This window comes from Salmo salar, chromosome ssa24 (genome assembly GCF_905237065.1).
Source record: "Salmo salar chromosome ssa24, Ssal_v3.1, whole genome shotgun sequence".
NCBI classification, from domain to species: Eukaryota; Metazoa; Chordata; class Actinopteri; order Salmoniformes; family Salmonidae; genus Salmo; species Salmo salar.
The window spans coordinates 9,375,441-9,388,093 of NC_059465.1; the positions used below are offsets into that span (position 1 = coordinate 9,375,441).

The 12,653-nt window shown below is 44.5% G+C and overlaps 1 protein-coding gene across 1 annotated transcript in view; it reads left to right on the top strand.

Moving 5' to 3' along the window:
* Positions 1–12,653, top strand: part of LOC106585133 (netrin receptor UNC5D-like) — a 231,934-nt gene that overhangs the window by 182,789 nt on the left and 36,492 nt on the right. The window contains exons 4-5 of the mRNA XM_014170997.2: positions 5,479–5,622; positions 6,608–6,711. Coding sequence (XP_014026472.2) covers positions 5,479–5,622; positions 6,608–6,711 — 248 coding nt within the window. The remainder of the gene's footprint in view (positions 1–5,478; positions 5,623–6,607; positions 6,712–12,653) is intronic.

Here is a 12,653-nt window from a genome sequence, read left to right on the forward strand (position 1 = left end):
GTATTTATGACCTGTCATAAAACTGTGGAGAGAGAGAGGAGGGGGGGATATGATCCTCCCCCCAGGACACGTCATGACAAGTGTGATTTTGAGGCTGAAAACGGGGACAAATCTGAAACCTGTAAAAACAAAACGGAGAAAACAGAATTTTAAATAAATAAATGGAATTAAGCAAAAAAATTCAACCGATTCTATAGGGCCCTTATTAATCCATCCATCCATTTATATATATTTTTTATTTATTTAACCTTTATATAACTAGGCAAGTCAGCTAAGAACAAATTCTTATTTACAATGACGGTCTACCAAAAGGCAAAAGGCCTCCTGTGGGGACGGGGGCTAGGATTAAAAATACAAAATAAAATTAAAATATAGGACTAAACACACATCACGACAAGAGAAACACCACAACACTACATAAAGAGAGACCTAAGACAACAACATAGCATGGCAGCAACACATGACAACACAGCATGGTAGCAACACAACATGACAACAACATGGTAGCGACACAACATGGTAGCAGCACAAAACATGATACAAACATTATTGGGCACAGACAACAGCACAAAGAGAAAGAAGGTAGAGGCAACAATACATTGCGTGAAGCAGCCACAACTGTCAGTAAGAGTGTCCATGAAGATAAATGGAGATAAAACTGTCCAATTTGCGTGTTTGTTGCAGCTTGTTCCAGTCACTAGCTGCAGCAAACTGAAAAGAGGAGCGACTCAAGGATGTGTGTGCTTTGAGGACCTTTAACAGAATGTGACTGGCAGGATGGGTGTTGTATGTGGAGGATGAGGGCTGCAGTAGATATCTCAGATGGGGGGAGTGAGGCCTAAGAGGGTTTTATTAATAAGCATCAACGGGTGGGTCTTGTGGTGGGTATACAGAGATGACCAGTTTAGAGAGGAATATAGACTGCAGTGATGTGTCCTATAAGGAGCATTGGTGGCAAATCTGATGGCCGAATGATAAAGAACATCTAGCCGCTCGAGAGCACCCTTACCTGCCGATCCATAAATTACGTCTCCGTAATCTAGCTTGGGTAGGATGGTCATCTGAATCAGGATTAGTTTGGAAGCTGGGGTGAAAGTGGAACAATTACGATAGAGGAAACCAAGTCTATATTTAACCTAAGCCTACAGCTTTGATATGTGCTGAGAGAAGGACAGTGTACCGTCTAGCCATACTCCCAAGTACTTGTATGAGGTGACTACCTCAAGCTCTAAACCCTCAGAGGTAGTAATCACACCTGTGGGGAGAGGGGCATTCTTCTTACCAAACCACATGGCCTTTGTTTTGGAGGTGTTCAGAACAAGGTTAAGGGCAGAGAAACCTTGTTGGACTCTAAGAAAGCTTTGTTGTGGAGTGTTTAACACAATATCTAGGGAGGGGCCAGCTGAGTATAAGACTGTATCATCTGCATATAAATGGATGAGAGAGCTTCCTACTGCCTGAGCTATGTTGTTGATGTACATTGAGAAAGGCGTGGGGCATAGGATCGAGCCTTGGGTTACTCCCTTGGTGACAGGCAGTGGCTGAGACAGCAGATGTTCTGACTTTATACACTGCACTCCTTGAGAGAGGTAGTTAGCAAACCAGGCCAAAGACCACACAGAGACACCAATACTCCTTAGCCAGCCCACAAGAATGGAATGGTCTACCTTATCAAAAGCTTTGGCCAAGTCAATAAAAATAGCACCACAACATTGCTTAGAATCAACGGCAATGGTGACATCATTGAGGACATTTAAGGTTGCAGTGACACATCCATAACCTGAGTGGAAACCAGATTGCATACCAGAGAGAATACTATAGACATCAAGAAAGCCAATCAGTTGATTATTGACAAGTTTGTCCACCACTTTTGATAAACAGGGCAACATAGAAATAGGCCTATTACAGTTAGGATCAGCTTGATCTCTCCCTTTAAATAAAATATGCACAGTGGCTGCCTTCCAAGCAATGGGAACCTCCTCAGAGAGGAGAGACAGGTTAAAAAGGTCAGAGATGGGCTTGGCGATGACAGGGGCAGCAACCTTAAAGTAGAAAGGGTCTAAACCATCTGACCCAGATGTTTTTCTGGGGGTCAAGTTTATGGAGCTCCTTTAGCACCTCAGACTTAGTGACCGCCTGCAGGGCGAAACTTTGTAGAGGGGCAGGGGAAAAAGCGGGAGGAGAATCAGGGCTAGTTACATTAGAAGGGGTGGGAGATGAGGAAATGTTGGACAGGCAAGGAGGCATTGCTGAGTCAAAAAGGAATCCTGACTAAATTAGGTATGGCCATGTGCTCCTTGTCAGTAACAATGACATCATCAACATTAAGGGACATGGGCAGATGTGAGGAGGAGGGTTAATTCTCCAGGTCTTTAACTGTTTTCCAGAACTTCTTGGGGTTAGACCCACAGAGAGAGAACTGCTCCTTAAAGTAACTAACCTTGGCCTTCCGGATAGCCTAAGTGCACTTATTTCTCATTTGCCTGAACGAGACCCAGTCAGCCTGAGTATTCGTGTGCCGAGCCTTTCACCAAATGGAATTCTTGAGGTGGAGTATCTCTGCAAGATCACGGTCGAATGAGGGGCTGAACCTGTTTTTAATTCTCATTTTCTTTATGGGGTTGTTTGTTTACAATACCACTGAAAATATCAAAAAATAAGGTCCAAGCGTCTTCGACAGCTGATTCTATACCAATTTAGGCCAGGTCATGAAGGAAGGCTTGCTCATTAAAGTTTTTTAGCAAGCGGCTATGACTAAAAGTGTAAAGAATATAGCATCACAACAAACCTGCCAAGAGAGGGTCGCCCACCAAACTAATGGACCAGGAAAGGAGGGCATTAATCAGAGAGGCAACAAAGAGACCAAAGATCACCCTGAAGGAACTGCAAAGCTCCACAGCGGAGATTGGAGTATCTGTCCATAGGACCACTTTAAGCCGTACACTCCACAGATTTGGGCTTCACGGAAGAGTGGCCAGAAAAAAATCCTTTGCTTAAAGAAAACAATAACCAAACATGTGTGGTGTTCGCCAAAAGGCATGTGGGAGACTCCCCAAACATATGAAAGAAGGTACTCTGGTCAGATGAGACTAAAATTGAGCTTTTTGGCCATCAAGGAAAACGCTATGTCTGGCACAAACCCAACACCTCACATCACCCTGAGAACACCATCCCCACAGTGAAGCATGGTGGGGGCAGCATAATGCTGTGGGGATGTTTTTCATAGGCAGGGACTGGGAAACTGGTCAGAATTGAAGGAATGATGGATGGCGCTAAATGCAGGGAAATTCTTGAAATTTTTTTGACCTGTTTCAGTCTTCCAAAGATTCGAGACTGGGACGAAGGTTCACCTTCCAACAGGACAATGCCCCTAAGCATACTGCTAAAGCAACACTCGAATGGTTTAAGGGGAAACATTTAAATGTCTTGTAATGGCCTAGTCAAAGCCCAGACCTCAATCCAATTGAGGTTGCTGCAAAAGGTGGCTCTACAAAGTATTGGCTTTGGGGGGGGGGGGGGGGGTGAATAGTTATGCACGCTCAAGTTTTCAGTTCTTTTTATCTTATTTCTTGTTTGTTTCACAATAAAAATATTTTGCATCTTCCAAGTGGTAGGCATGTTGTGTAAATCAAATGATACAACCCCCCCCAACATCCATTTTAATTTCAGGTTGTAAGGCAACAAAATAAGAAAAATGCCAAGGGGGGTGAATACTTTCGCAAGTCACTGTAGCATAAAGCTCAATAAAAAATGATAACGACTTGGGGCTAGCCATTGTAAGTTCAGAGTCACTCACCTCAACAGTGCGTGTGTGCTGGAGGCAAGCGAAAGCTCGGGAGTGTGGTGGGGGTACCTGTACCAGACAGGGGGAGACAGGCCAGGGCAGACGGCGAACAGATCGCCAGGTGGAATCCAAGCAGCAGTGCAGCAGGCAACAGGAGTAGGTGTCACACCCACTTGGGAGAAGCTTTTTTCTGGAGGCAGATTCCTTGTAGAAAATGCCAGGGGATGGTCTCTGAACAGCAGGAGGGGCTTCAAAGGCCTCCAGTTCCAGGTTGGATGGTGTTTTCAGCTTTCTGTTTGTTTGCCAGAGCATTTGCTGTATAGCTTGGAAATAGGAATCTTTGGTAGTTGAAATCCTTCCAGGTAATTTTGTCCAAAATCAGGTTGTAGGTTTGGAGTTTTGATTTGGAGTGAAGGTTATGTTGTGGAGGGTAGTATGCTGTATATGTCCTTGCCGAAAAATATAAGTTTATCTTAATCTATCTTTTTGTAAAAACATGCTGAAAAATGCGAGCTCACATGCAGCTGTCTCTCTCTCGCGCTCTCTCTCACATTAATATCCATGTTAATATCCACATTAATATCCATGTTCCCTGCAGTTATTTAGTGTGGAGTTGAATTGTTATGTATTCAAAACTCTGATATGCTGTGCAGTAAATGTGCTGTTATGACTCGATGAGCATGTCAGATTAGGCTGCATTTATCATTTATTATTGTGTGCAGGAGTGGAGAGCGGGGTGGGGGGTGTTAGAGACCCCGTCTGTGTCCCAAATTGCACCATATTCCCTATATAGTGCACTACTTTTGACCAGAGTAGTGCACTATATAGGGAATAGGGTACCATTTTCTGTCATAAACCCCCCCACATTGCATCTTTTCTTTAATCCTGTATTTGGGAAGCCTGCAGGCTATCGAGGCTCTGAAAAGGAGGAAAGAAAACACACATGACAGATCCCTAAGCCCATGACTCAGTTACAAAATGGAAGCCTTTAACAATTCTAAACTATGTGACAGGTCTGCATAGATTTCAGTTGGCGAGTTTTGCGCTGCGCCGCTAAGAGGATTTAAGAATAGGGAGAGTCCATTTGTACAGACACACTTTAATGTGCTTGTTCTAAAAATGTGCTGCATTTGCATTGTGCTAGCTGTGCTTGTGTCACTATGGCATATGTACTATTATTGTGTCATGGTTACTGTACATACTAGAGTATTCTTTTGAAGCAGGTCTGATGTTAAGCTTGTTAGTGGGGATTATGTTGCTCTAGGCAACTATTTTTCTTGTTCGCAGTATTTTGCATCACACACAACAGAATCCTAAGAGAGGCCTGGGGGACAGCCTATTTCATCTGTGATGCATTTTCAATACCCAGCATAGAGTAAAGGGAGAACAGAATAACATTAGACACACTGATTGGAGCAGTGTGTCAGGCCACCATAAAAACCAAATGTATTTTTAAAATTGTATTTTGGGAAACCATTGATCACTACTACCAGACAGACTTTCTAAATATTTGATCAGATCCCACCCCCCTCCCCTTTAAATATGTTGTTCGGATCTCTCAACTATGGTTAGCACATTCCAAGGACTGAGCACTAGAGGTCCTGTAAATGTTCCTGGTACATTGCTGCTATCTCTAAATAACACCTGATCTAACCAGTAAGATCACTTACTAGCTGTTTCTTTCCACTATGCAGGTCTGAAGGTGCGTGAGGTGCTGATCAACGTGTCCCGTCAGCAGGTGGAGGACTTCCACGGCCCAGAGGACTACTGGTGTCTGTGTGTGGCCTGGAGCCACCTGGGCACCTCCAAGAGCCGCAAGGCCACTGTACACATCGCATGTGAGTAGCCTACATAACAATGCACATTTTAGTTTTTGAGCTAGCACTAACATACTTGATTCAACTAATCAACAAGCCTTTAGTTTAATCAGGTATGTTAGTGCTAGAGCACAGAACCAGGCTTTGGAAACACTGACCCATAGAATTAGAACGAGTAGAACGGAAGTCTCCATTCAGGTCAATTATGCCATCATGGGTGGACTGGTGGCCATTTTGAGTGTTGCCATGAGGTTGCCAGTAAACTTGCCATGGTTAGAGGTTCCATCACCATCCTACTCATTATATTTATATGGTAATACCACAGTCTCACATTACGGTGAATGGACAAAACTGCATTGCAGTAGTAAATAGATTAAAGCGGAGTGCAACATAGAGAAAAAATTATGTCCATGGCATATACTGTAAAGCTTCATGGGCATATTATACAGTATATGTACTCATCAGCCAGTGCAGTCTATCCTCCAAATGACCTTGGGAACCTGCAGGCAGATGAAGGAAGGAAGGAAGGAAGGAAGGAAGGCAGGAAGGAAGGAAGGAAGGAAGGAAGGAAGGAAGGAAGGAAGGAAGGAAGGAAGGAAGGAAGGAAGGAAGGAAGGAAGGAAGGAAGGAAGGAAGGAAGAAAGGAAGAAAGGAAGAAAGGAAGAAAGGAAGAAAGGCAGGAAGGAAGGAAGGAAGGCAGGCAGGCAGGCAGGCAGGCAGGAAGGAAGGAAGGAAGGAAGGAAGGAAGGAAGGAAGGAAGGAAGGAAGGAAGGAAGGAAGGAAGGAAGGAAGGAAGGAAGGAAGGAACGAAGGAAGGTTGGAAGACGAGCTCCTGATCCATCCATCCTCCCAGCCCGTTTCTCACTTGCAAGGTTGATACTGTGTCCAAACCAAGGGCAGGGCAAGGCAGGGAGAGTGGCAGTGGCAAGTGGTGTTAGTGATGGGGAGATTGAGGGCAGGCTGGACATTGCACGGACTGACAGCAGGTTGTTCTCTCTCCACACAGACTTGAGGAAGAACTTTGAGCAGGACCCCCAGGGGAAGGAAGTGCCAATCAAAGGGATGATCGTGCTGCATTGCCGCCCCCCAGAGGGAGTGCCCACGGCAGAGGTAAGACCCCAGCTTCCCAGTCCTTAACACTTAACACCCCTCCAACAAGATGAGAGCCTCTCTGTGCAGGGGAACAGCTTACCTTACACTCCAGGCTGTTGAAATACTCTAGATTTGAGAATTTCAACTCTTCGCAGCAAGGGGAAACTGTCTGCTTTGAAAATATATTTATTCCCAACTGTGTAATGTGAGCGGTAGGCATACACGACACCCTGTGATTTGTAATAGTGTTGTTGTTGGATGCACCTATCTTTTGTTGATGTTAATTGCTGAAAAAGAACATTACTCCAATTTTAATAATTGTAATGGTTCTAGTTTCTTACAGTATATGCAATGGGTGCATGGCCCATGAGCACTATGCACATGTTTATATAGATTGGTGTCTATTAATTGAGTAGCATTTAGATAACTGGTCAGTAGTTCAATCAGATTTCAACCAAAAAACAGATAAGGTGTATTTTTTTTTATGACGCTGAAAAGAACCCCAGGCTGTAGTGACGCCACAACACTACGATGCAGTACCTTAGACCGCTGCGCCACTCGGGAGCCCACACCTTAATGTGAGATGAAACACATTGAACTGACTCAGAAATCGGAATCCAGGCTATGACACAAATAAATACAAAAAAATTGCAGGGCTCCCCTATTCCCTATATAGTGTACTACTTTTGACCAGGGCCCATGATGTATTATATAGGGAATAGGGTACCATTTGGGACGCACTCGCACAGGTTGAGTGTTTCAAATGTAATTGGACACAAATGGGGAAAAAACCACATTGGATAAAAAAAAAAGAAAAGCACACTGGCGGGCTGCTGTGCGAGTATTTGTACAACATGCTATTTTCATTACTGCTTTTGATTTAATTTAGCCAATTTAAGTGAAACTGTAGAAAAGGAACTAAACCTTGTTAAACTCAGTGTTATTCCATTGTGGAAAACAAAATGGATATTACATTCCACATGTAATTGCCTTCCTTCCATGTTAGTTTCTCCCACAATACACAAACTTTACTGTTCACATCAATCAAAGGGAGTAATTGTAAATGGGTGATGCTATTGATTTACTGTAATTAATTTCAGTGAATTTCTACTTTTTGGGCGTAGAAAGAATTCAATGTTAGCCACCTTGATGGGGAGTATTTATGTACTCCGTTGAATTCATGTTTTGGGAAAGGTACTCTACACTTAACTATATTATATTATACTTAGCTATATAAGTTAGCATATAGCAGCACCCTCACACATTCAGCCTTATGTGCCTTCATGCTTCTAATTCCCTAGCCCTGCTCCCTCGGTTATTTCCTCACAGTTCCTCCAAGCAGGGCCGGATCTAGCCTTTTGGGGGCCCTAAGAGAGATTTCGGTCGGGGCCTTCTAGCAGTTGGGGGCCCTAAGCGACTGCTTATGTCGCTTCTGCCTGGAGCTGGCCCTGCATCCAAGACAGCAAATGATGAGCTTCATTATTAAGCCAAGCAATTACATTCCCAAGCTTGGTCAGGCAGTGTAGTGAAGAGCTCTCCCTGCTCCCTCTATTTATTTCCTTAAGATAAGACAGATCTAGGTGGAATAGGAATGTGCTGGAGCCACATTGCTCAGGGGAGGAGAGGTAGCATTTGGGACGCAATATGGAGGCGGGCCAGCTACACAACCCCACTTTGTGTTCCCTTATCTTTTTTGATTAACCTCCTGACTGGCGACCATAGCAGCGGTGGCGATAGCTCCATCACAGCCCTCCCCTGTCTGTATGTATGTCAGGTTCACACAGACATGAACACACAGAGGCAAGTTCAAAGCCTTTGATTTGGCTCAGTCTGTGTGTGCGTGCTCGTGTGTAAACTTCTGGGTGGATTACTAACACATTTGGTGGTGGCATCCAACACAGTGTTCAGTAAGCCCCCACGTTATCTTCCTGTCCCTGGGGCTTGTCTTTCAGAGTTGTTTAATCCATGTAATTGTCTTGATCAGATATCCAACAATTAAAAAAGTTACCCCACCCACACTGTCACAGGCTACGCCACTGGCATCTATAGACCTTCTATGGCTCCTCAGCACTGTTGGCACTACGAACTCTGTTTGTATCCCAAATGGCACCCTATTTCCTAGTGATGGGGGAAAAAATTGATACAGTTACATATCGGGATATTATTGTTGACGATATATTGTATCGTTTTGACAATATCGCAATATTATTTTTACGGTAGTTGGCTATACTTGCACCTTAACTCATTCATAACTTGTTCTCCATGTTCCTTTTTAAATACAGAGCCAATTTGTTTTCAGCACTTTTTAAACTGTATTTCTTAGCCATATAGTGAACATTGAATCGTAATAAAATCACAGTATGGAATTGCAATACATATAGAATCATGAGAATCGCAATATATATCGTATCGCCACCTAAGTATCGTGATAATATAATTTTGTGAGGTCCCTGGCAATTCCAGCCCTACTATTTCCTACTGTTTGACTACTAATGTAGTGCATTTATTTTGACTAGGGCCCATAGGGCTCTGGACAAAAGCAGTTCACTATATGGGAAATACGGTGCCATTTGGACACACCCTGTGAAATCCTCAGAGAATCAGCCATGACACGATGACTCAGCATTTCTATGCTCTTACCTGTTTAAAAACTTTAGAGTGTGTCACCTTGCAACTACAGTAAGTGCACAGGAGAGTAGGGAAGGGACAAAGACCCAGTCGTACAGTAGTGTCACCCAGAAAAGAAAAGCTGCACACTCTCAGAGCCAATGCAATACATTTATCAACACTTCCACAGCTATGCTGCTGAGTGTCACCCACCCATATGTCTCTAAAGGCGTCTGTCTGCATGCTAGGTTCGGATTGCTCCTAATGTCTGTGCCTCGCATACTCCCTATAAAGGCTGCTTGAAAAATGAGAAAAAAATTGCTATAGTCCTGTTTGTCCCTGTTGAGACGCCGTAACCAGTATACACTTCCTCAAAATAGTCTGAATTAATATAAGATAGGTCAAGAAATTTGTAATTAATTTATAATTTTTGGTGCACTATTTCTCAATTGAAAAAATGTGCATGAAAATGAGTCATCTCTCGTTGAACGACAACAAACTTCATTGAATAATCTTTACTGTTGACCAATCACCGACGAAGCAGCGTAGACTTCGGCTACCAAAATTTGGCTTGCCTCAAGAAAAAAATGTGGCGCACGAACAGCCGAAAAAAACCTTGCCGAAAATGAAAACAATGTCACAAATTGTTGTCATAATATACACAAACTGTTTCGGAATGGAAGCATGAGGAAGCCTTACTTGTCACCCACCCAGGTCTCTGATTGTATCTACACTATATATACAAAAGTATGTGTACACCCCTTCAAATTAGTGGATTTGGTTATTTCAGCCACATCCGTTGCTGACAGGTGTTTAAAATCGAGCACACCACCATGCAATCTCCATAGGGAAACATTCAAATCAAAAATCAAATCAAATGTATTTATATAGCCCTTCTTACATCAGCTGATATATCAAAGTGCTGTACAGAAACCCAGCTTAAAACCCCAAACAGCAAGCAATGCAGGTGTAGAAGCACAGTGGCTAGGAAAAACTCCCTAGAAAGGCCAAAACCTAGGAAGAAACCTAGAGAGGAACCAGGCTATGAGGGGTGGCCAGTCCTCTTCTGGCTGTGCCGGGTGGAGATTATAACAGAACATGGCCAAGATGTTCAAATGTTTATAGATGACCAGCATGGTCAAATAATAGTAATCACAGTGAACAGATCAGGGTTCCATAGCCGCAGGCAGAACAGTTGAAACTGGAGCAGCAGCACGGCCAGGTGGACTGGGGACAACAAGGAGTCATCATGCCAGGTAGTCCTGAGGCATGGTCCTAGGGCTCAGGTCCTGCGAGAGAGAGAAAGAAGGAAAGAGAGAATTAGAGAGAGCATACTTAAATTCACACAGGACACCGGATAAGACAGGAGAAATACTCCAGATATATCAGACTGACTCTAGCCCCCCAACACATAAACTACTGCAGCATAAATACTGGAGGCTGAGACAGGAGGGGTCAGGAGACACTGTGGCCCCATCCGATGATACCCCCGGACAGGGCCAAACAGGCAGGATATAACCCCACCCACTTTGCCAAAGCACAGCCCCAACACCACTAGAGGGATATCTTCAACCACCAACTTACCATCCTGAGACAAGGCTGAGTATAGCCCACAAAGATCTCTGCCACGGCACAACCCAAAGGGGGGGCGCAAACCCAGACAGGAAGATCACGTCAGTGACTCAAACCACTCAAGTGACGCACCCCTCCTAGGGACAGTATGGAAGAGCACAAATAAGCCAATGACTCAGCCCCTGTAATAGGGTTAGAGGCAGAGAATCCCAGTGGAGAGAGGGGAAATGGCAGTAGATTGGCCTTACTGAAGACCTCAGTAACTTTCAACGTGGCACCGTCATAGAATGCCACCTTTCCAACGAGTCAGTTTGTAAAAATTCTGCCCTGCTAGAGCTGCCCTGGTCAACTGTAAGTGCTGTTATTGTGAAGTGGAAACGTCTAGGTGCAACAACAGTTCAGCCACGAAGTGGTAGGCCACACAAGTTCACAGAACGCAACCGCTGAGTGCTGAAGCGCATAGCAGGTAAAAATCGTATGTTCCCGATTGCAACACTCTCTACCGAGTTCCAAACTGCCTCTGGAAGCAACGTCTGCACAAGAACTGTTCATTTGGAGCTTAGTGAAATGGGTTTCCATGGCCGAGCATCCCACACAAGCCTAAGATCACCATGGGCAATGCCAAGAATCAGCAGAAGTGGTGTAAAACTCGCCGCCATTGGACTCTGGAGCAGTTTAAACGCGTTCTCTGGAGTGATGAATCACGCTTCACCATCTGGCAGCCCGATGGATGAATCTGGGTTTGGCGGATACCAGGAGAACGCTACCTGCCCCAATGCATTGTCAACTGTAAAGTTTGGTGGAGGAGGAATAATGGTCTGGGGCTGTTTTTCATGGTTTGGGCTAGGCCCCTTAGTTCCAGTGAAGGGAAATCTTAATGCTACAGCATACAATGACATTCTAGGTGATTCTGTGCTTCCAACTTTGTGGAAACAGTTTAGGGAAGGCCCTTTCCTGTTTCAGCATGACAATGCCCCCATACACAAAGTGAGGCCATACAGAAATGGTTTGTCGAGATCGGTGTGGAAGAACTTGACTAGCCTGCACAGAGCCCTGACCTCAACCCAATTGAACACCTTTGGAATGAATTTATACGCCGACTGTGAGCCATGCTTAATTGCCCAACATCAGTGCCCGGCCTCACTAATGCTCTTGTGGCTGAATGGAAGAAAGTCCCCACAGCAATGTTCCAACATCTAGTGGAAAGCAGCAAAAGGGGGGACCAACTCCATGTTAAAGCCATGATTTTGGAATGAGATGTTCGACGAGCAGGTGTCCACGTACTATTGGTCATGTAGTGTATCTTTATCTCAGTTTGACATGACGACAGCTAATCTTTCTGGGTTCCAAACACGCAACAAAAATACATTACAGACAAAATACTTTACTGTCACCCTCCGAAGCCTCAGTCTCCTCTCTGCTCCAGGAGATTAGAGGTCCTCCCTTGCCCACAGTCCTCCCGGGCCCCAAACCCCCACAAAAACACACAGCCTCAACCTGGAGAAGATGACCATCACTCTGTTGGCTCAATCTTCGTCATAATGAAATCACAGGACCCCCTCGTGTCTGTGTGGGGGCCCTGGAAACCTGCTGTCCGTCAAGCCTGTAACACTGATAACCGCATCCTAATTGAAACAAATGTGCCAATTAGGCAATTCATCTCTCACATCCTCCGCCACACACTTACAGGGCTAATTTGTCCCGCCACAGTTTCTCTTCTTCCTTCTGCCGGGCGTATCTTTTCATCATTACCCCTAAGGCTGTTAGCAGCGGCAGGCGAC